We start from the raw sequence: 24,619 nt of genomic DNA on the forward strand, positions 1-24,619 counted from the left end.
CATATTTAAAAAAGGAATCAAGACATGGCTCTTTAAAATGGCCTATCCAGATGTGGACCAAACATAGCTCAGACCACTGTTACTATGACACCCCCCTCCAGGACTCCTCTCTCCTGTCTATCTCATAATGAACATAGTAATCTCCTCCCTTTGTCCGTCTCATAATGTACATAGTAATCTCCTCCCTTTGTCCGTTTTCCCTCGCGCCTCCCTTTGTCCGTTTCCCTTGACCCCCTAATCCCCAGTTGTTTGCTCCAGTCATTTACGCCTCCATGTGTAGCCCCACTCAATAATATGCATATTTTTTAAATCTATCTTGTATATTTACTTATATAATATGTTCCATTTATCCATGTATCCTCTCATGTACTCTCATGAATCCATCAATACAATATGTACATATATCGATTTTCCCTTATAACATGTACATTTATTATTTCATGTATATATATTATACTTTTACAGTTCGCAGTTCTGTTCCTATCAATTTCGCTCCTTCTACCTATCTTTCTTGCTTTTGCTTTCTCTCCTCTCTTCTCCGCTGCTCCCGCTCCCCCATCCTTTTATTTGTATTTCTCCACTTGTTTAACAGTTACAATGTAAACCACGAATGCCGGTATAAAAAAGCCAACAAATAAATAAATAAATAGTATATGTTTGGAGGAAAATCCTTTTTTTCCGTACTCTCTGCTTGTTAAGGACCTACCTCAAGTTTAGGACAGAGATTTTGTTTAAGAAGATTTTCTCACTGAGAGATGTTTTTACTGGTGTGCAGCCTGGGCTCCTCCTGGAAATGGCAATCCCCTGGATCCGGAGATCAGGACACTGAAGACCTGCTAGTTCCCTTCTAGGTTAGAAAAAGACTGCAGCGACAGAGGGTAGTTATCAGTTGTTTGAAGGATTTCTATTTTTGTTTGAGAGGAGGTTTCTCTTACCCCTCCCCTCCTGTGGTGACTGGGCTGTGTAGCCTGATCATTGCCATCTACAGACCTTTCCTTATGAAAGGTCATTAGAACTGAGTTTGAAGAAAGAAGGAAGACCAGAAGGAAGGAAGACCAGAATTAGATGATCGAGGGGTTAAAGGGGCACTTAGAGAAGATAAGGCCATCGCGGAAAGATTAAATGATTTCTTTTCTTCGGTGTTTACTGAAGAGGATGTTGGGGAGGTACTCGTACTGGAGAAGGTTTTCATGGGTAATGATTCAGATGGACTGAACCAAATCACGGTGAACCTAGAAGATACGGTAGACCTGATTGATAAACTGAAGAGTAGTAAATCACCTGGACCGGATGGTATACACCCCAGAGTTCTGAAGGAACTAAAAAATGAAATTTCAGACCTATTAGTAAAAATTTGTAACCTATCATTAAAATCATCCATTGTACCTGAAGACTGGAGGACAGCTAATATAACCCCCATATTTAAAAAGGGCTCCAGGGGAGATCCGGGAAATTACAGACCAGTTAGCCTGACTTGAGTGCCAGGAAAAATAGTGGAAAGTGTTCTAAACATCAAAATCACAGAACATATAGAAAGACATGGTTTAATGGAACAAAGTCAGCATGGCTTTACCCAAGGCAAGTCTTGCGTCACAAATCTGCTTCACTTTTTTGAAGGAGTTAATAAACATGTGGATAAAGGTGAACCGGTAGATGTAATGTACTTGGATTTTCAGAAGGCATTTGACAAAGTTCCTCATGAGAGGCTTCTAGGAAAAGTAAAAAGTCATGGGATAGGTGGCGATGTCCTTTCGTGGATTACAAACTGGCTAAAAGACAGGAAACAGAGAGTAGGATTAAATGGACAATTTTCTCAGTGGAAGGGAGTGGGCAGTGGAGTGCCTCAGGGATCTGTACTGGGACCCTTACTTTTCAATATATTTATAAATGATCTGGAAAGAAATACGACAAGCGAGGTAATCAAATCACAAGCAGATTGTGATAAATTGCAGGAAGACCTTGTGAGGCTGTAAAATTGGGCATCTAAATGGCAGATGAAATGTAATGTGGACAAGTGCAAGGTGATGCATATAGGGAAAATTAACCCATGCTATAGTTACACAATGTTAGGTTCCATATTAGGTGCTACAACCCAAGAAAGAGATCTAGGTGTCATAGTGGATAACACATTGAAATCGTCGGTACAGTGTGCTGCGGCAGTCAAAAAAGCAAACAGAATGTTGGGAATTATTAGAAAGGGAATGGTGAATAAAACGGAAAATGTCATAATGCCTCTGTATTGCTCCATGGTGAGACTGCACCTTGAATATTGTGTACAATTCTGGTCGCCGCATCTCAAAAAAGATATAATTGCGATGGAGAAGGTACAGAGAAGTGACTACCAAAATGACAAAGGGAATGGAACAGCTCCCCTATGAGGAAAGACTAAAGAGGTTAAGACTTTTCAGCTTGGAGAAGAGACGGCTGAGGGGGGATATGATAGAGGTGTTTAAAATCATGAGAGGTCTAGAACGGGTAGATGTGAATCTTTTTTACTCTTTCGGATAATAGAAAGACTAGGGGGCACTCCATGAAGTTAGCATGTGGCACATTTAAAACTAATCGGAGAAAGTTCTTTTTCACTCAACGCACAATTAAACTCTGGAATTTGATGCCAGATGATGTGGTTAGTGCAGTTTGTATAGCTGTGTTTAAAAAAGGATTCGATAAGTTCTTGGACGAGAAGTCCATTACCTGCTATTAAGTTGACTTAGATAATAACCACCACTATTACTAGCAACAGTAACATGGAATAGACTTAGTTTTTGGGTACGTCAGGTTCTTATGGCCTGGATTGGCCACTGTTGGAAACAGGATGCTGGGCTTGATGGACCCTTGGTCTGACCCAGTATGGCATGTTCTTATGTTCTTAGAGACCCACCATTGGATCTCCCCTCAAGGGCACAGGCTGGGTGAAAGGAAAAACAACTGCAGACTCAGGAAGGATTGTTTCGTGTTATAAGGGGATCCCATGCAGAGTAGGATTTTTCCTCAGAAATTGGGCCTCTTACACACTCAGTGCAGGAGTGGTAGGAATCACTCAAGAAACCTGAGCCAGAGACATTTACACAGAGAGAAAAGGACATTCAGCAGTAATTTCAGTTTACTTATGACTGGACATTGATTTAACTTTTGCCGAAATCAGTAAAATATTATTTGAACACCCAGTTCTGTGTCCAGCTCATCTGACCCAGTTCAGCAGCAGTACAACATGCCATCTGATAAACAGGCACACACTACTGAAAGATTCACATCACTGCCTGGACCATAAGCATCAGTTTCTCCCCACAGAAAGGACTCACCCCTGGGGTAAAACTATCTATCAAGAGGGGGCAAGCAACAGCGAAGTCAGTTCCAGTATAAATTATTTTTGTGTGTCCTTGGAAAATATGTTATTTCAGAGAAAAGGGTTACAGCAGTAATAGCCTAACGGCTTAAGAACCACAAACTGAAAGTAAACCCCTTCAAATTGGAAGGCCTCCAGCTAAACCGACAAAGCATCCACAATTTTCTCCATTTTCCCTGTCGGGAACTCCCCTACAGTAGTTAGGAGGAGAATTCAACCACAATCTTACAATGGGAACACACATCTTAAAGGTGGTAAAGACTCCTTTATGCATCTGTGCCAGATTCGCCAATTGTGCATTGATGTATAATGGAGACACACAACCTTGCAACCTTCTTAGACACACATTAATCACTAACAAATATAGTAATCCTAATTTATGGCATCTTACAAAATAACCTTAAATGCCTACAACCTCTACAGAGTACAGTGGCTAGACTTCTTGGTGGTGGTGGTGGGATGGGGGGTGAAAGCCAACAACTATATAAGGCCAATCTTTTGTCAATTGCACTGGCTCCCAGTCAAAAAGCAGGCTAAAATTCAAAATTCTCTGATTTGTTTTCAAATGTGTGAATCAACAGGCACCTTTGTACCTCTCCCAGTTTTTATTCTCCTACACTCACACAGGGAACTACAGTCCTCTTACATGGTCCTATTTCTCCACCGCTTGCTTCTGCCAGATTATCTTGGATACTTCATGCATTCAAGATGCTATGCCCAAAAAAATAGGGAGCAAGATACCACTTAGCTGTTTGGCCAGGCCTTTATCTAGATTTCATGGCAGAGGCTTTCTTTTCTCGTACCTGACTAGCAGAACTTCCTGATCATAAGATCTTAACCGTGGCCACCACTGAGTTAATCCCTCTTACTACCTGAGCAGAAGATACTTGCCTTATACTCTTGTACCCATCTCTATATTCTTGTTGTCCAGCCCACCAAGAAGAACCTTCATTATCTACTACATGTTCTTTTACACCTTAGATGATTCCCTACAATGTACCTCGTATTTTTAACCTTATCTATATGTTTGGTTTACCTTTATATTAAATGCTCTTTGTTTTCATTATAGCTGCTTCACAAATTGCAAATGTCATTATAATTTTGATTGCAATACACCTTGAAACTAGTTTAGAAAAAAGTGGAATATCAAATTTTTATAAATAATCATCAGCCTGCATGGGAGGTGGGGAACGTCCAAGGCGGCACCTCCCTGAGTCTTCATACACAGAGGAATAACTGCTCCATATATCAGTGGGGTTCAAACATTTTCCCCTGGAACCCAGTTAGAAGAAAACGTTTTCTTTTCAGGACCCAGTGGAAGAAAAATCTCTCACCCCCTCCATCATATACATGCATGTGCGCGTATCCCAGCCCCCATCGCTCATTTTCACCCTCATCCCCTGCTTACTCTTACTTCTCCCCCTCCCCCCTCCTACTTCTGGTTCTCATCTCTCCCCCGCCCCTCCCAAATCCCATCACTCACTGTTTCCCAATGCTCCTGCCCCACGCTGCTCACAGTCACTTTGAGTTGCGTGATGCCTGAACTCTCAGCCCTCATCTCAAGAACAGCACTGACCATACAGGTGCCACACAGCTCTCAGCACTGCTGAGAAGCCCAAGGGTAGAGGCACGGCACAGAGCAGGAGTGCTGTGAACAGGGCTGTGAACCAGGCACTGGCATACCCAGACCCCCAAGCTGAAAAACACTGCTCTACACAGCCCTCTGCCAGAGTGCCCTCATATGGCTGCCCGTGTAGAAGAAAGCTCCCTATTAGGCAACCCCAGACAATTAGCTCTCTAGTCTTCCTCCCTCCCAGGAGTTACAAGCACTGTCCCCGGCTCCTTCAAGCACAAGGAGTGGGAGTCAGGGCCAGGGCACAAACCAAGGACTCCTGCATCACCATCGGTCTGGCCCGCTACTGATACATACACAATTACAGATTTCACTAAAGCATTATAATTCGTTATAATTAAAGTGACAATGCAGTTCCATATCAAATGAGACAGATTTGTCCAGTCCTGGCTTTGTCCCACTGCATGTAGGGAGATACAGTTCAGGATTTCCCTAGTGAGCTCTCTAAGAAAATCAGGAACATCTCCCTGCATGCAGTGGGGTAAGACTGGGACCAGCTCAGTCTGTCCCCCTAATTCTAGCGAAAGTCTTTTGAGTCACATAGCAAAATTGTGGTCTTCAGGCAACAGCAAGCATGGTTTACCTAGAGAGGCATAGAGGGGCGCACCGTCGTAAAAGCTTTTTGCTGGGAGGGATGGAGTTTTACTTAATAGAAGGGAGGAGAGCTGGGAGGAGGCGGCGGTGGCTGTGTGGGAGTGGGCAGCCCAGGCTCTTTCTGCAACGTGGGGGCATCATACGATCGCTTTTGACCTTGTGTGCCAAGGCGGAAGCCGTAAATTCCTGTGATGTGCTGCCTTCAGAAAGATAAATAATGGAACTCATCACGATTATGTTTCTGCTGCCTTAGAATGCACAAAAATACACAGCAAAGGCCCCCTTCAGTCAAAGTTACTGCAGCAGCCTGAAACATTTCACCTTCCCACACTAGGACTGGGATGGCACTAGAAAACCCAAAAGTTGATCTATTTCTCTCTATGTATGATACACCGAGGTTCCCAAGAGTGCTGTCTATCTGTTGGGGCCTGCAGTGTGCACCCAAGCTAAAAGGAGACAGCTATATAAGCAAAGGACATCTACTGCAAGCCATTTCTTACACCATGTGCTTCCACGACTTTCAGCCAATAACCATCCATTTCACTTTACAGGGTTTCAGATTTCAGACGGTCTGTAGGAAGCTGCAATTCAATATCTAACCATCACGGTGTTCAAGCATGAGGCTACCGCAGCCATCCCTCCAGAATTAAGGGCCTGAGGCATGGGAGGCTCTTCTCCCATTCTGTGCCAGTAGGGAAAAAGCTTTGTAAACCAGCCCTAAACTTGGTGGGGTTACGTTCTGCCAGCAATGCAGATTGAGATTTTTGCTGCTCATTTACCAATACGCATAATTCAGATCAGCAACAAGTGTTCTGAATCTATAAGAAAACTGCTCCCAAAAATTCAATTCAAGCTTGCAAATCTAAATCAATGCCTTAGCGTGATCTATCAGGCTTTTCTCAGAACGTTAATCAGGATTAGCTACTTCCACTGCCAAGAAACAGCTCCTTCAATTTCCCAGGTAGGTACCTGGGCTTCTGGAGACCAAAGTCACACTTCAGGTCTCAACACCACCTCTGAATGGCAGACCTGGTGCAGTTAAATAAGAGGTCAGATGCCTTTACCCAGATAAGAAAAAGCACAGAGTGAGTCGCTTGTGCTCAGCAATCACTGCTTCAGATTCAGAGGGGAAAGAGAGAGCCATATTCATTTCCATAGGGCCATAGTTATTGCTAGGTACTTGAAAGAGCTGAGGCCCAATCTCCCGACACAAACTCCCAATCCCCCGACACATATACTCCTCTGTTATCTGTTCCACTATAAGAACATAAGAAGTGCCAGGCTGGGTTAGACCAAGGCCCCTTCAGCTCAGCATTCTTCCTCTGACAGGGGCCAACCCAGGAGATAAGTACCTGGCAGATCAACAATAATTGATCTATTTCTTCTTCCTCACTCCCAGGGATAAGTACCAGCTTTCCCAAGTCTGTCTGCTAAAAACTGTTTATGGACTTTTCCTTCGGGAACTTGTCCAACCCTCTTTTGAACCCCACTGTTGGGCCGATTCAGTAAAGTCCATGGGAGAGCGCGCAAACGCAACTCGCCTGTGCGCGCGATACAGTATTTAAATGAGGCCCGGCGGTAGAAACAGCCAAAAGGAGCGGCGGCTGTCAGCGGGTTTGACAGCCGACCCTCAATTTTGCCGGCATCGGTTCTCGAGCCTGCTGACAGCCACGGGCTCGGAAACTGGACGCCGGCAAAACTGAGCGTCCGGTTCTCGACCCGACAGCAGCCGGCCGACTTCAAAATTTATTTATTTTTTTTACTCTTCGGGACCTCAGACTTAATATCGCCATGATATTAAGTCAGAGGGTGCACAGAAAAGCAGTTTTTACTGCTTTTCTGTGCACTTTCCCGGTGCTGGAAGAAATTAGCGCCTACCTTTGGCCATTGGCAGCGCGTTTTCCGCCCCTTACTGAATAAGGCGAAGGGAAAACACGCGTCCAATGGCAGGTTAACAGTGCGCTCCGTTTTACTGTACATGAGTGAAAAAATACTTCTTACGATTTGTTTTAAACCATGGCAGTTGCTAGTTTCATGGCATGTCCCCTAATTCTACTGTTGTTTGAAAGAGTAAATAACCATTCCCCATTCCAACCTACTCATAATTTTATAAATCTCGATTATATCCCTTCTCAGTCATATCTTTTCCAAGCTAGAGAGCCCTAACCTATTTAGCCTTTCCCCCTCTATCATTTTTGTCACCCTTCTCTGAACCTTTTCTATGTTTGCTATGTTTTTTTTGAGATGGGGCGACCAGACCTGCATGGATCTATACAAAGATTCAAAAAAGACCTGTTATATGGATATCAGAAATAATAAAAGATCTGAGTGTACCTTCATATGATGCTGTGCTGGATACAGCTATCGTGACTATAAGCCTGTGTATGGGCTTTAAAAATCATTAGGTACCCCAGTGTTTAGATGCAGACTCTTGAAGTGTTCACTATCCACTATGGAATTATTGCTTAGATGATCATAGTGGACAGTGAACAGTGGACCATAGTGGACAGTGAACACTTCAAGAGTCTGCATCTAAACACTGGGGTACCTAATGATTTTTAAAGCCCATACACAGGCTTATAGTCACGCTAGCTGTATCCAGCACAGCATCGTATGAAGGTACACTCAGATCTTTTATTATTTCTGACATCCATATAACAGGTCTTTTTTGAATCTATATTTAACACATGTTATACTATTCAGGGTTCATATAATTAGCGTGGATCTATACAAAGGCATTATGATAGTCTCGAAATTTTCTCGTCCTTTCCAAATAATTCCTAACATTCTATTTGCCTTTTTAACTGCCGCCACACACTGAGCCAAAGATTTCAAGGTATTATCCACAAGAAGTCCTTTTTCTGGGTGATGACACCTAACACTGAACCCAGCATCATGTACCTGTAGTTGGGATTATTTTTCTCTGCATGCATTACTTTGCACTTCTCCATATTAAATCGCATTTGTCATTTAGAAGCCCAGACTCCCAGTCTCAGAAGGTTTTTCTGCTGTTTTAACAACTGAAAACAATTTTGGGTTATCTGCAAGTGTGGTCACCTCATTTGTTGTGCCTTTCTCCAGATCATTTGTGAATAGGCAGTATCCCAATACCTGCAGGCACATTTTGTTACAACAAAATATGAGGAGCCAGTGCAAGCTCTGAGGCATGGAGGGTGCGTTCTGCAGAGAAGGGAATTAATTGCACGCCAGATGAAGTAAAATCAACCAATGACATTTCATCAGTTTTCTATTTGTAATTCTCTTCATGGGAAGACAGATCCAGGCTCTGATACTTTGAATCAGGACCCAGGATGTTTCACATTGATTAATTCAGGTAAATTCTCTTTCAAGCAATAAAATAGTTTCCAATCTTCGCTGTCTGGCTTGATTTTCTGGCTCTGCATGTCTTTTTTTCTCACTCTTTGGGTCAGTCTATTTCTTGTTTCATTTTCTCTCTTTTGTGTTGACTTTTTGTAGGTCTCTCCTCCTGTTTGTGGCCCTTTCTTTTTAAGCTCTGCATTTTTTTTATTGTCTTTTTCCACTTCTCTCTTCCTACCCCTTCTTCCTCCTCCAATTTCTCCCATGGCCTCGTCTCCTTTCCTCTCTCTATCACCATCTTCCTCGTGTACACTCTCTTGCCTCCCCCCCTTCCAATAGTGTCCTCTCTGCTCTTCTCTATATTATCCTACTACTACTTATTCTAAGAGCACTACCGGTCATACACAGCACTGTAGAAAACAAGAGAGAGCTCCTGCACCGTGCAGCTTACAGTCTAGTCAAGACAAGCATATGTGACAATCAAGAGTCTGTGTGGGAAGTGCATTTGTTGTAGAGAATGGTAATGGAATTCAAAAGTGCATGGAACACACACAGAGGAGATCCTTGCCAGCTAGAGAACGGAAATTAAGAAATTGGGTACATTTTCTACCACACCTTGGAGGTAGCCTGCTCAGAGCAACAGTTGATACTGTCCCCTTCCCCCCCCCCCCCCCCCCAACAAAAATAAAAAATAAAAATTTGCTGTACAGACTAGATGGACCAATTTGGTCTTTATCTGCCGTCTTTCACTATGTTGCTGTCTAAGTAGTTAAGATGTAAGGAAGACTTCCTCAAATGATTTTCCCAAATCCTTCTCTTCCCCTTCCTCCATCTTATACCCTCTCCCCTGAACTCTGTGCTCACAGCTAGCTCTTTCCCCTGCATTCTGTTCCCTCCTCCATCTCCACACACTCTGTATGCGCCCCTCTCCTCCTGAGTATTGTCACATCATCTCATTCCCACAGCACTCTCTTTCATTTGCACTATGCTCTTCCCCTGCACTCTCTCCCCCCCTCAGCCCTCTCATTCCTCCTGATGGTGCTCTCTCCTTTTTCCCACATTCCTTATGTAGGTGCTCTCTCCACCCTCTCCTATCCTCCCCTGCTAGCATGAACACCTGGTGCTTTCACCCCTCCCACTCTCGAGCTTGATACCTGGTCTTTTCTCTCTGTTCCCCCTCCTCCAGCTAAATCCCTGGCCTTCACTTACTCGCCCAATTCATTTTAGCTTCCCCCACCCCATCCCCCCTCTCTCTCTCCCTCCTTCCCCAAGCACAGTTGTCCCTCTTGTCCACTGCACCCCCAAGCCAACAGGAAAAGAAAAAGGACCTCATGACTCTCTCTTCAAACCCAGTCCCCCCTGTGCACTTCTTGGCCCCTTCTCCCACTCACCCACCCCCAGAGATCTGAGGCTCTTTCTACTCCTCCCACTCCCCATGGATCTCATGGCTCCCTCTCCCCCCCCGCCATGGGTCTTATGGTTTCCTCTTCGCACCCCTCCCATGTACATCACAGCTCCTCCCCTCTGTAGGCCTCAGGGCAACTTCTCCCTGCCACCTCCCACTATAAGAGAATGCGACAAGGCATTGACTCACTGCAGATGGTGGCAGGTTTTACAAGCACTGGGCTCTGACTTGGAAATGAGGCTGAAGAGAGAGAAAGACAGAAAAGGAGCAAGATCCCACTTACAGTTGTAGGAGGGGACTCGGGGCACAGCGACTCAGACTTGGGGCACAGGCCACATAGGGCCACAACTAATGATGTCCCAACAAACAGCAAATCAAGCATTCTGGGACCCATCAGTTTCTCAAGAGCTGAGAAAACAAGCAGCTATATAGGAGACAAACAACAAATACCTAAGACAACAAGAATCAGGACCTGTCATTTTCTTTGTGCTCTAACAGGTTTGTCTTCTTTTCTCTTGCCCTCTTCCAGCTCTCACAGAGTTCTACTCCAGCTCTAAGCAAATGATAAACCCAAGGGCAGTGGCAGCTGCTCTGCCTTTAAGCTGTCCTTGTCTTTAAAGAGCCTAGAGGAAAAGTCTCATAAATTTGGGTTTCAGGTTCAGTTACTCGCCTTTCGAAGCTCAAGATCAAGGGAAATTAAAATGCAGGTACAGTAAAGTATGTCCCTTCCAGAGGGCTCACAATCTAGGTCTGTACTGGAAGCAATGGAATGCAAGTAACTGGTGCAAGATCACGAGGAGCGTCGGTGGGAAAAGCCCGGCTTCCCTGCTTCTCATCCCACTGCTCTAACCATTAGGCCAATAGCTACACCTCAGCTCCATGCATATGGTGGTCCTTAGTGAGGCATCACCTGAACCCAATGCTACTGAGAAATAGAGCTGTAAATATTTGTAACTAGATAAGCACCTATAGTAATTGGCAGCTGAGTTGACATGATGCACATAGTCAGCATCAGGTTTCCAGGGGTTTATATAAAATGATTCTAAAACTCTGTCAACCCCGCTGCTCAACTCTGTCAAACCTTCTATTAGCACGTCAGTAGCTTACTGCTTTAGGAGTAAAACAAAATTTTAGTGCATAGTTTTAACACGAAGCTCATTACATTGGTCCCATGGGTAAGCATCTGCTCAACTGCCAACTGGTCTTTTTTTGTCGTCATCTACTACGTTATACATCACCATGACTTTAGTGAAGATGAGTGTGGAGAAGGACAGTGCAAGGCGTGAAGAGGCCAACAGATATTCTACTGTTCTTTTTTGTAATCCACTTTGTACAAGCCTATTGAAAAAGCAGAATATAAGTATTACCGGTAAATACAATAAAATAAATAAATAAACAGCAAAGGCATGAGCTGACACTACAGCAACACTGGCTTCACACTCCACAAGCATCTCTTCCCTGCTTTGGATTTCCCAGTCTCAGTACCAGACAGGCCAATACAGAAAGGTGTTCTTATACGGCTAAGTAGCCATGACCCACAGCAGATAGCCATATAATTACTGATTTATGCGTCTATTTAGCAGCTGCTTCCTGCTGCCAGATAAATCTGAATTTATCTGGGTAAGTGGCAGCAGCTGGCTGTCACCACTTACTCAGATAGCCTGTCAGGGATGCCTCCACCCACTTCCCTAGTTAAAATGTGCGTTTGACCTGTGCCGAACACACAGTTTACAGTTTTTACACATTTTTTTTTAACTTCCGAAGCATTACTATATCATTAGCTTACTGCATCGGGAGTTAAAAAAAAATGTTGGTGTTAAAAAATGTGCGCTGAGAACCAGTGCACACTTTATTAGCGCCAAGATTATTGCATCAGCCTGAGAGTAAGCAGCTTGAATCACCGTCACCACCCCCCCCTCCCCAGGCTCTCTCTGGAGTCTCCTCTGCATACGAGGACTGGAGAAGGTAGAAGGTTTACATTTTTCAATCCATTCCACTTAAATTGCTCAAAGACGTTGCACAGGATGGGCTCCAACCCCTGCTGGGACCGATTCCATGTCATTTCGTCCTGCAACTTCTCTTGGTTTCTGAACATTTGATCTCTTCCCTCATCACAGCCATTCAATATCATTGACATGGCGGCCTCATTTAATCTCTTCCATCTGTGCACAGCACGTCATCCAAAGCCTCCCAATGCTGTTCCACAAGTCTTCTGTCATGCCTCCCTTTCTCAGGAGAGATGCAGCCAGAACAGCAGAGGCTTCTCTGCACAAGGGAGGAGAGAGCTAATGAAGGCCTCTACTGCCCCTAGCACACAGCAACAGACTTATCTGCAGCCAGCTAGTACCCAACCCTTCCCGACTGCCTGCAAGTCATATTTAGCGCTTGTCACTAAGAGCCTCAGGCACAAAGCTTTTCTCTTATTCTGTGTCGGGAGAAAAAGGAAATCCGTTCTGTTCTATGATAGGGTGAGAAATCAGCTGAAAACTCCCCATTAGAGATCCTCATTGCAGAGACAAGTCTTGGAGCTCTCCTTGGAAAAGGATATGTGAAGGTTAAAGGATGATGACCACACCTGTTTCTAAGATTATTACTAGGCTGTGATTTAGGGAATGGCATCAGTTATAGTGGGCACTTGGTGTTGGGCGTTACTGAAGGCATGAAATCCCTGCAAGGATATCAAAAGTCAAATTCCTGCTGTCACAGTGTTGATGACAGGTTATACAGTGGAGCACCTTTCATTCGTTATAAAGAAAAAGCTGTGGTCCCCAGGTTCTGTTCTCTTATCCTGAAATCTTATACTATCTGGAATTTGGCACCTCTTGTCTTTAACTTCCTGAGGATTCCCGGGCCACAGCTGCCTCTCTTTCTCCTCACTTCCCACTGTCCACACACAGCACCATCAATTCTCTAATCTGCTTCTTTGCTCCTCTCCCTCCCGTGCAGTTTACAACCTCAGCTCCACCATCTAAACTGTGCCATGCTCCATGGATGAGGTGCAGAACAGGGCATGGTTCAAGCAATTGAGCTAAGACTGTGAACTGCATAGAAAGAAGAGAAGCCAAAGGAACAGGTTTCAGAAACACTGTGCCGCCAGCAGGACGAGGTCTCTGTGGCCTCTGGACGGGTCTTCCCATATTCCAGAAAAGCCTCAGTCCCAATCATTGCAAATAAAAGTGCTCCACTCTACCATATTAACCAAGGAGATGCAGCAGGAATATTTCAGGATGTCCTGTGTCCTTTGTTGGTACACATGGTTATAACAATGTTTGTTATGTGAATTGCTGTTTACAGAAGCCTCAGGTAAAGTAGGCTAAATATGGAGTCAACAAAAAGAAACTAATGGCAGGACAGTTTTCAAAATGCTTGATAGCATCAGAATGTCCTCTAACATCCCTGAGATGAGATTTTAACTGACCCATTTCCCAGGAGGACAGAAAACTAACCAGGGCTTCTAAGTGCTGGAGGTGATGAGGACGTGAAAATTGTGAACCTGGGGTTATGGAGTGCTCTCTCTGTGTGGCACAAATCTAAATGAAATTAGAAGAATGGTTCAAGGGGGGACAGATAGGCCTACAAACAGTGATCATACAAAGTCAATCTCTCTCCAGGAAACTAGGCTGAAAATAGCACGAAGAAGAATAGATTTTTAAACAGAGATTGTCTCCAAACTCACAGCATCTTTCAGCATGAGATAAGAAATCATTTACAGTATCTTTCTGAACAAAAAAAGAAAAAATGCCCAGGAAATACCCTATAATGATTCAGGGTTACCTCACAGTTCACTACAGCATCCCTGGCTATAAAGTCACAATTCAGGCAGTCGACAAAGCAAGATGTTACTCCAAAACAATATATACAGTAAATGACAACAGATAAAGACCAAAATAGTCCAACCAGACTTGACAAGCATGTTGTTCAGGATAATAACTAACTACCGCTCCATGCAGGCTCCCCCCTCTCCTTCTGATGTAACTGCCACTCCATGCAGGTTCCCCCCTTGCCTGCTGATGTAACTGCCGCTCCATGCAGGTTCTCCCCTCTCCTTCTGATGTAACTGCTGCTCCATGCAGGCTCCCTCTCCTTCTGATGTAACTGCCGCTCCATGCAGGCTCCCTCTCCTTCTGATGTAACTGCCGCTCCATGCATATTCCCCCTCTCCTTCTGATGTAACTGCCACTCCATGCAGGCTCCCCCCTCTCCTTCTGATGTAACTGCCGCTCCATGCAGGCTCCCCCCTCTCCTTCTGATGTAACTGCCGCTCCATGCAGGCTCCCCCCTCTCCTTCTGATGTAACTGCCGCTCCATGCAGGCTCCCCCCTCTCCTTCTGATGTAACTGCCGCGCCATACAGGCTCCCCCCTCTCCTTCTGATGTAACTACCGCTCCATGCATGTTCTCCATCTCCTTCTGATGTAACTGCCACTCCATGCAGGTTCTCCCCTTGCCTGCTGATGTAACTGCCGCTCCATGCAGGTTCTCCCCTCTCCTTCTGATGTAACTGCCGCTCCATGCAGGCTCCCTCTCCTTCTGATGTAACTGCCGCTCCATGCATATTCCCCCTCTCCTTCTGATGTAACTGCCGCTCCATGCAGGCTCCCCCCCTCTCCTTCTGATGTAACTGCCGCTCCATGCAGGCTCCTCCCTCTCCTTCTGATGTAACTGCCGCTCCATGCAGGCTCCCCCCTCTCCTTCTGATGTAACTGCCGCTCCATGCAGGTTCCCCCCTCTCCTTCTGATGTAACTGCCGCTCCATGCAGGTTCTCCCCTCTCCTTCTGATGTAACTGCCGCCCCATGCAGGCTCCCCCCTCTCCTTCTGATGTAACTGCCGCTCCATGCAGGTTCTTCCCGCTCTCCTTCTGATGTAACTGCCGTTCCATGCAGGTTCTCCCCTCTCCTTCTGATGTAACTGCTGCTCCATGCAGGTTCTCCCCTCTCCTTCTGATGTAACTGCCTCTCCATGCAGGCTCCCCCCTCTCCTTCTGATGTAACTGCCGCTCCATGCAGGCTCCCCCCTCTCCTTCTGATGTAACTGCCGCTCCATGCAGGTTCCCCCCTCTCCTTCTGATGTAACTGCCGCTCCTTGCAGGCTCCCCCCTCTCCTTCTGATGTAACTGCCGCTCCATGCAGGTTCTCCCCTCTCCTTCTGATGTAACTGCCGCTCCATGCAGGTTCTCCCCTCTCCTTCTGATGTAACTGCAGCTCCATGCAGGTTCTCCCCTCTCCTTCTGATGTAACTGCCACTCCATGCAGGCTCCCCCCTCTCCTTCTGATGTAACTGCTGCTCCATGCAGGCTCCCCCCTCTCCTTCTGATGTAACTGCCGCTCCATGCAAGTTCTCCCCTCTCCTTCTGATGTAACTGCTGCTCCATTCAGGTTACCCCTTTGTTTTCTGATGTAACTGCCACTCCAAGCAGGTTACCTCATGCAGAAAAGTGACAAGGTATCTCCAAAGCTTAATTTTTATCCTTTGCCACCAGGGACCTTCTGTGCTTATCCTACATCCTTTTGAATTCCATTCAATTCTGTGGTGGGTGGTTTAAATTGATTGCTGTAAACTGTTCAGAGCATGTGGTAGGAATGAAACAGTATGTAAACTTTAATAAATATTTTTGTCTTCGTCACCTCCTCTTGGATCACAAAAGATAACAAGGAACATTCAGCATGAGAACATGCTGAATGAACTTTCCTGGACATCGGTCTACAGTGCCCAGGGAAGTCACTGATGCCATTCACTTCACTTTAATGATATTGCTAGGGGGCTGGCAGGGATTTCTTACACCAGTCAGGATGCTAACATATTAGTTTCACTGAAGCCTCCATGATGCCAACTCCCTCAGGTTATTTTCTGCAAAGCACACTACCATGGAGAATAGGATGCAAATCCTACAGCTGCAATGGAGTTGGGGGGTCAGGCCTCTGCCGTTTATCTTCAAATCCTCAGCTTACATCCTCCCTTTGGCTTTATCCTCTCCATTCCCCCGAATCCTCCATGTTACTGTATCTTTCTAAACATTTCTAATCTATGCCTAAGTGTATCTGAGAAGCTCATTATTCTGATAAGTCAAAGTAAGGATCAGCCTGGGACCGGTCAGCTCAAAGTTCTGTGCAGGGTAAGAAAGGGGCACATTTCATATGTGCCAGGCTGGAGAAGGAAAACAATTTTCCCAGCAAACAATGTAAGAACATAAGAAATTGCCATACTGGGTCAGACCAAGGGTCCATCAAGCCCAGCATCCTGTTTCCAATAGTGGCCAATTCAGGCTACAAGTACCTAGCAAGTACCCAAAAACCATATTTTTTGCACTATAAGACGCACCTGACCATAAGACGCACCTAGGGTTTAGAGGAAGAAAATAAGAAAAAAAAAAATTCTGTCCCCATGACTGGTTCCGTACGAGCTCCCCCTGGTGGCCGTCCGTGGGATATTTTTTTCGGTTTTGTTTTTTTTATAGTAAGGCAGAGAACATCCACACAGGTACTCACACTCACTGGTTTTCTCTCTCCCTCACATACATACATAGGCTCTTTCCCCTCCCCACATACATACACAGGCTCTTTCACACTCACTAGCTCTCTCACATACAAGCTCTCCCCCCCCCACACACACACACACTGGCTCTCCCTCACATATACACATACCCTTAGACACTCTCACACTCAGACTCTCTCCCACATCATACACATAGCTCTCTCACACTCACTGACTCTCCTTCACATATAAATACACACAGGCTGCTCTCCCCTCACCCCACTCAACAGACTCTCTCAAACTCTAGGGCTCCTCTGCTGCGGGTGGGAAGGAAGATGCTCGTACATTTGCCCGACAGGACTTAGATATCCTGCTGGCTCTCTACTTACAAGATGTATCGTCTTCTGCTGGCAGAGCTTGAGCTCCCTGCCGGTCTGCTGTTCCCGGGGTGCATCTTCTTCTGTCGCCTGGGCTCCTGCCGGCCTGCTGCTCCTGAGGCATTTCTTCCTTTCTGTTTGGGCTGTGAATACTGTCCTTACTGCGAAGGTCAGCGCAGCACAGGTCAAACATCAGCTGTTTGAACCGTGTGGGCTATGGAGGCTCTTCCAGTTCAAACAGCTGACATTTGACCTGCGCCACCATGCTTATTGGGCTGAGTTGGGAGAAGGAGGAGGGGGATGTCGCGCGAGAGGGAGAGGCGCTACATTCGCTCCATAAGTCGCACAGACATTTCCCCCCCACTTTTGGGGGGAAAAAAGTGTGTCTTATGGAGCGAAAAATACGGTAAGTATATCCCATGCTACTGATGCCAGCAATAGCAGTGGCTATTTTCTAAGAAAACTTGATTAATAGCAGTTAATGGATTTCACCTCCATGAACTTAACTAAACCTTTTTTAAACCCAGCTACACTAACTGCACTAATCACATCCTCTGGCAACAAATTCCAGAGCTTACTTGTGCATAGAGTGAATAAGAATTTTCTCCTATTTGTTTTTTGGGGGGTTTTTTAAATTCTTTATTTTCAAATTTTACCAGGAAAAAAAACCATCCTTACAGAAAATTCAATATCTTATAAGGAAAAAACCCTAAAATATTCAGGTATCATATTTCATATCATATATATATTACAGACATTTAAATTAAAAGAAAAGAAAAATGGCAATTAGGGGGCTGAAGTAGCATATTTCATCAGCAAATAATTATCATATTCTTTAATAATGATAAGCACGCCTGGTATGCTACATCCAAATTTTTCTCTCTCTCAAGCCGGGTCTGTTGAGGTAGTAATGAGGGATCGTCCAGCCAAGAACATTTTTAGTTGTTCGTTCCTGGAATATATAGTTCGTATTTAAATATCTGATACAAGCCTTGCAAGGGTATTTCAAAATGAATTTAATAACTAATTTTACTAATAAAGTAGATGATTTGGATAGAAGAATGGTTTCAGTAGAAGCTAAGCAAAATAAATTGATTGATTCTGATCGAATAACGTCTAAAAGATTAGAATCAGTTGAAAATGCTTTAAGAGCTCACAATTTACGAATATTGAATTTCCCAGTAATTAAATCAATTTCTCTGTTGGAATTATTTAAAGTTTATATGAAACATAATTTGAAAACTCCTGAGCCTGCTCTACCAGTGGTAGTGAAAGCATTCTACCTTCAACAAAGTACTCAGATGGAAGAACAAGTTTCCTCTTTTGATTTAACTGATATATTGGAAATGTCTTCTGAGCAAGATGTCAAACAAAGGAAACCTATGCTGGTGTCTTTCGCGTTTCTATCAGAACAAAATCATGTAATGCGCTTATTCTTTAGAAAGTTTGCTTCTATGGTCGCCCTATATGGATATTCCCAGATGTAATAAAAGCCACGCAGACACGCAGAAAAGAATTCCTAACAATGCGACCTGAGGTTCTAAAACTGGGGCAAGGTTCTCCTATTTGTTTTAAATGTGCTACATGCTAACTTCATGAAGTGTGGTGACAGGAATATTACAGACAGTATATTATTAATACTACAACTGCCAAATGTGGTTCCATAGTGTTAGGGTTGATGGGGTGTGAACCCTTGGTACTGGGAAATGTAGGATGTCAACTTACGAGGAAGCCTATGAATATGTATTCTTTCCAAGAGACGCAGACATGCCTCCTGAAACTCCCTATTGGATTAGCATTGATTGCATCGAAAATTGAGGCCAGGTTATAAGCAGCACCAGAAAGAAGCACCTTTGCTGGTCCAACAGTTTATTGGGATATGCCCTCCAGAAACCATGGTCTTCTGGCCTTTGTTCCTGATCCAGTTGTCTCAGCAATTCCTGTTCCTTCACCTACCGTCACGCCTACTTCATCAGCTCCCAACTCCTGTCCAAGACTAGCCTTTCCAGTTACACTACCTCCTCATCAGGGCAATTCCTGATACGTAGTTGATTAGGAGGAAAGACCACTTGAGGACTGTTGAATCTAACATTGTGCTCAGCTATCCCTACTCTCCCTGAGGGAGTGCTGATAGCAGAAGCTGAATTTGTTGGAGAGTAAGCAGGACTTGCAGAGAAAGAGCACGCCTGGTATGCTACAAAGATTTCTCAGAGGCCTGAAGTATTATATGCATATTTGTGTGCTGGGAAGTATTTTGAGAGTTTGAATTAATCTTGTATGTAGTTTAAGGTTTGAAATTAATTTGGCATCTATAATTGTGTGTGCTGGGAAGTAGACAGAGTTTGCAAAAGTCACTTGCTTGATCTGGAGGTGAGAGCTGGGCAAGTTATCCCTGGTGTTTGAGATTTGAATTCCCCAGTACTGACTGGGTCAATGTCTCATCATGACATTCTAGACAGGTTAACTTTCTAGATGCCATAAAACAGTGGTCCCCAACCCTGTCCTGGGGGCCCACCAGCCAGTCGGGTTTTCAGAATATCCACAATGAATATGCATGAGAGAAAATTTGCATGCACTGCCTCCACAACATGCAAATTTTCTCTCATGCATATTCATTGTGGATATCCTGAAAACCCGACTGGCTGGTGGGCCCCCAGGACAGGGTTGGGGACCACTGCCATAAAAGGCTGCTTCATGGAGTAGCTGTTTCTGGAACCAATGAGAGGCAGGCTACTTTAAATCTAGTCCAGTGTTTTCCAACCTTCTCCTAGAGGCACACCTAACCAGTTGGGTTTTCAGGATATTCATAAAGAATATGCATGAGATAGATTTGCATACTCTGGGTCTCCAATGTATGTCAGCCTATCTCATGCATATTCATTGCAGAAATCCAGAAAACCGGGTGGGTTTCTAGGAGAAGGTTGGGAAACACTAATCTAGACTTCAGTGGAATGTAGGTCCTGTTTCAAGGGGTTATTTTTGGTGAGGCTGCTTAGCAATAGCATTATAATGCAATCAAATTTGACATAATCACTGGAAGGAGGACATTAAGTAAAACTACTGCAGTAGCATAACTTTAAAAACAGAAATTATGATAGAAAGAGGAAATTAGAAAAACAAAACTAAACTAAAAAGGAGTGGATGCAAAAGTTAAAAGAACATAAGAAAATGCCATACTGGGTCAGACCAAGGGTCCATCAAGCCCAGCATCCTGTTTCCAACAGTGGCCAATCCAGGCCACAAGAACCTGGCAAGTACCCCAAAACTAAGTATATCCCAGGTTACCATTGCTAGTAATAGCAGTGGCTATTGTCTAAGTCAACTTAATTAATAGCAGGTAATGGACTTCTCCTCCAAGAACTTATCCAATCCTTTTTTAAACACAGCTATACTAACTGCACTAACCACATCCTCTGGCAACAAATTCCAGAGTTTAATTGTGCGTTGAGTAAAAAAGAACTTTCTCCGATTAGTTTTAAATGTGCCCCATGCTAACTTCATGGAGTGCCCCCTAGTCTTTCTACTATCCGAAAGAGTAAATAACCGATTCACATCTACCCGTTCTAGACCTCTCATGATTTTAAACACCTCTATCATATCCCCCCTCAGTCGTCTCTTCTCCAAGCTGAAAAGTCCTAACTCTTTAGTTTTTCCTCATAGGGGAGCTGTTCCATTCCCCTTATCATTTTGGTAGCCCTTCTCTGTACCTTCTCCATCGCAATTATATCTTTTTTGAGATGCGGCAACCAGAATTGTACACAATATTCAAGGTGCGGTCTCACCATGGAGCGATACAGAGGCATTATGACATTTTCCGTTTCATTCACCATTCCCTTTCTAATAATTCCCAACATTCTGTTTGCATGATGGGTGGACAATGTTTAGAAATACCACCTTGGAGGCCAGATAAAATGTATTCCATGCATTAAAATAGGTGGAAGGGAGACCAAACAGCTGCCAGAGTGATTTAATGATGAAAAAGGCAGTCAAATACAAAAGGACATCTTTCAAAAAATGGAAAGGAGAACCAAATCAGGTAAGAGCATAAGCACAGCCAAATCAGATGTAAAACAGAAGAAAGACAAGCCAAGGGAGAATTTGAGAAGAAGCTCGTTATAGAGGCAAAACTGATAATAAAAACTTTTTCAAGTGCAATTGCAACAAAACACCTGTGAGGGAGCCAGCTGGGCAGCTAGATGACCAAGAGGTAAAAAGGCAGGACAAGAAAACAACAGAAAAGCTGAATGAATTCATTGCCTTGGTCTCTACTGAGGATGCTGGGAACATTCTTTGATGGAGCTGACTCTGAGCAACTAAACCAAGTTCTATGATAATGGAAGATGTAACAGATCAAACTGACAAACTAAAGAGTATCAAATAACCAGGGGTGGATACACAAATTGTATCCACCCCAGAGTCCTGAAAGAACCCAAACTTGCAAACCTTTTACTAGCAATCTGAAACCTATCATTTAAAACAGCCACAATACCCAAAAAAGAGAGGGCAGCCAAAATAACGCATATTTTTTTTTAAAAAGGCTCCAAGGGTGACCCGGGAAAGTATAGACTGGTGAACCTGACATTTTTACTAGGAAAGATAGAAGAAGATATTCTTAAAAACAAAATTAATGGCCATACAGACATAGCTTAATGTGGAAGAGTAAACATCGTTTTAGCAACTGAAAGTCTGGCCTTACAAATCTATTAGTTTTTTGTTTTTTTTTGAAGGTGCAAATAACCAGTTGATATAGTATATTTGAATTTTCAGAAGGGACAAAGTCTTTCATGAGAGACTCCTCAGGAAATTAAAAGGCCATGGGATAAACAGCAATGTCCTATTGTGGACTGGTAACTGGTTAAAAGACAGGAATCATCCGATGTACCTGATGATTGACCTGATTCGATACTTGTATTGAGAATGTCGGTATATAAAAATCCGAAATAAATAAATAAATAAATGATTGGAAGATGGCCAATGGAACTCCGATGTCTAAAATGGGCTCCAGGGGTGATCCAGGAAACAATAGACCAGTCAGCCTGACTTCAGTACCGGGAAAAATCGTACAAACTGTAATAAAGAATAAAATCACCAAACATTTTGATAGACATGGTTTTATGGGACACAGCCAACATGGATTTACCCAAGGGAAGCCTTGCCTCACAAATCTACATTTTTTTGAAGGTGTTAATAAACATGTTGATAAAGGTGAACCGGAAGTTGTGGTGTATTTGGATTTTCAGAAGGCACTCAACAAAATCCTGCATGAGAGGCTTTTAATAAAACTAAAAAGTCATAGGATAGGAGGCAATGTCCTTTTGTGGATTGCAAACTGGTTAAAAGAGAGAAAACAGAGAGTAGGATTAAATGGTCAGTTTTCATAGTGGAAAAACAAACAGTGGAGTGCCTCAGGGATCTGTACTTGGACCGGTGCTGTTTAATATATTTATAAATGATCTGGAAAGAGGTACGAGTGAGGTGATCAAATTTGCGGATGACACAAAATTATGCAGAGTAGTTAAATCTCAAGCGGATTGTGATGAATTGCAGGAGAACCTTGCGAGAATGGAAGATTGGGCTTCCAAATGGCAGATGAAATTTAACATGGACAGGTGCAAGGTGATGCATATAGGGAAAAATAACCCTTGCTGTAGTTACACAATGCTAGGTTCTATCTTAGGAGTTACCACCCAGGAAAGAGATCTAGGCGTCATAGTGGATAAAACATTGAAATAGTCGGCTCAGTGTGCTGCAGCAGTCAAAAAATCAAACAGAATGTTAGGAATTATTAGGAAGGGAATGGTGAATAAAATGGAAAATGTCATAATGCCTCTGTATCGCTCCATGGTAAGACCGCACCTTGAATACTGTGTGCAATTCTGGTCACCGCATCTCAAAAAGGATATAGCTGCACTGGAGAAAGTACGAGAAGGGCAGCTACAATAATAAGTGGCATGGAATGGCTGCCCTATGAGGAAAGGCTAAAGAAGTTAGGGTTGTTCAGTATAGAGAAGAGACAACGGAGGGGGGATAGTTACTCTTGTGAGTACTTGTACCTGTAAATTGCTTTTACTCCTTTACACCTCAAGTGGTTCCCCCATTGTATCCTATGTTGCATTACTCGCAATTTATTAATTTTTATGCATTGTTCCTTGTTCTCTGTAAAGCTCGGTTAGCTACTGTTTTGTTTTATGTGAACCGATGAGATGTTCCCAACGTTCATCAGTATATAAAAGCTTCTAAAATAAAAATATGATAGAAGTATACAAAATCATGAAAGAACTTGAACAAGTTAATGTAAATCTGTTATTTACTCTCTCAGATAATAGAAGGACCAGGGGGCACTCCATGAAGTTAGCAAGAGGCTCATTTAAAACACATTGAAGAAAATTATTTTTCACTTAGTGCTTAGTTAAGCTCTAGAATTCATTGCAAGAGGATGTGGTTACAGCAGTTAGTGTAACTGGGTTTAAACAAGGTTTGGATAAGTTCCTAGAGGATAAATCCATAAACTGCTATTACAGTAATTAATAAGCAATAGTAGCTTATGATCTATCAAATGTTTGGGTACTTGCCAGGTACTTGTGACTTGGCTTGGCCACTGTTGGAAACAGGATACTGGGCTTGATGGACCCTTGGTCTGACCCAGTATGGCATTTCTTATGTTCATATGTTATGTAAGAAACAAAAGGAAGGACTGAATGGTCAGTTTTCCAAATCGAGAAAGGTCATTGGTTGAGAAACAAAAAGCTACATTGGGACCTGTGCTGTTTTACATTCATAAATGATCTTGAAAAAGAGAATAACGAGTGAGGTGATCAAATTTACAGGTACCATAAAATTATTAAAAGTTGTTAAAACAGCAGCAGATTGTGAGGAACTGTAGAAGGATCTTGCATGACTAGAAGATTAGGTATCTGACAGCTGAAATTTAGTGTGGAAAAATGCAAAATGATGCATACAAGAAAAAATATTTCCAACTACATGTACACAACTTTGGATTCCATACCACCACCACCACCCAGGAAAAGGACCTTGGAGTTACTTTGTACAGGTCTGGTTGCCCCACCTCAAAAAAGATATAGCAAGGGGCCAAGATGGTGGCATATGTAGCATCCGTCGGGGCTAGATGGCTTCGCCCCGTTTGCCTCACCTTATTCACGGCTCCACCCGCTCACCTAGGAAAGATGGCTACCGCAGCCTCTACAAGCCAACCTCTCCGGCGTCCCCGGAATGGCTATGGTGCAGCTTCCCGCCATTGCTCCTCCTAGGTACCCACTAGGGTGCACGCGCGCAACCCATGTCTTTATGCCTCACTTGGCGCGAACCTCTAGGGCATTCCCTCATGCTGACATCACGCCATCCGGGTATTTTACCTTCACTAGTTTGCTAGCTCTTTGAGTTAGCAAGGACTCAAATTCGTTCTTGTCTACGTTATTCTGCCGATTCCGTGCTGCCGCTGGAAGCTCTCTCTCTG

General features: G+C 43.8%; 1 protein-coding gene across 4 annotated transcripts in view; it reads right to left on the reverse strand.

Annotated features, from left to right (window-relative positions):
• Window positions 1–24,619, reverse strand: part of XXYLT1 (xyloside xylosyltransferase 1) — a 529,386-nt gene that overhangs the window by 464,184 nt on the left and 40,583 nt on the right. For 2 of the 4 annotated variants that reach the window (XM_029615071.1, XM_029615070.1), the window contains exon 2: window positions 11,459–11,634. The exons of the other annotated variants lie outside the window; for them this stretch is intronic. In XM_029615071.1, coding sequence (XP_029470931.1) covers window positions 11,459–11,515 — 57 coding nt within the window. In that variant the 5' untranslated portion in view covers window positions 11,516–11,634. The remainder of the gene's footprint in view (window positions 1–11,458; window positions 11,635–24,619) is intronic. 4 annotated transcript variants of the gene reach the window in all.

Source organism: Rhinatrema bivittatum, chromosome 9 (genome assembly GCF_901001135.1).
Source record: "Rhinatrema bivittatum chromosome 9, aRhiBiv1.1, whole genome shotgun sequence".
Classification (NCBI taxonomy): domain Eukaryota; kingdom Metazoa; phylum Chordata; class Amphibia; order Gymnophiona; family Rhinatrematidae; genus Rhinatrema; species Rhinatrema bivittatum.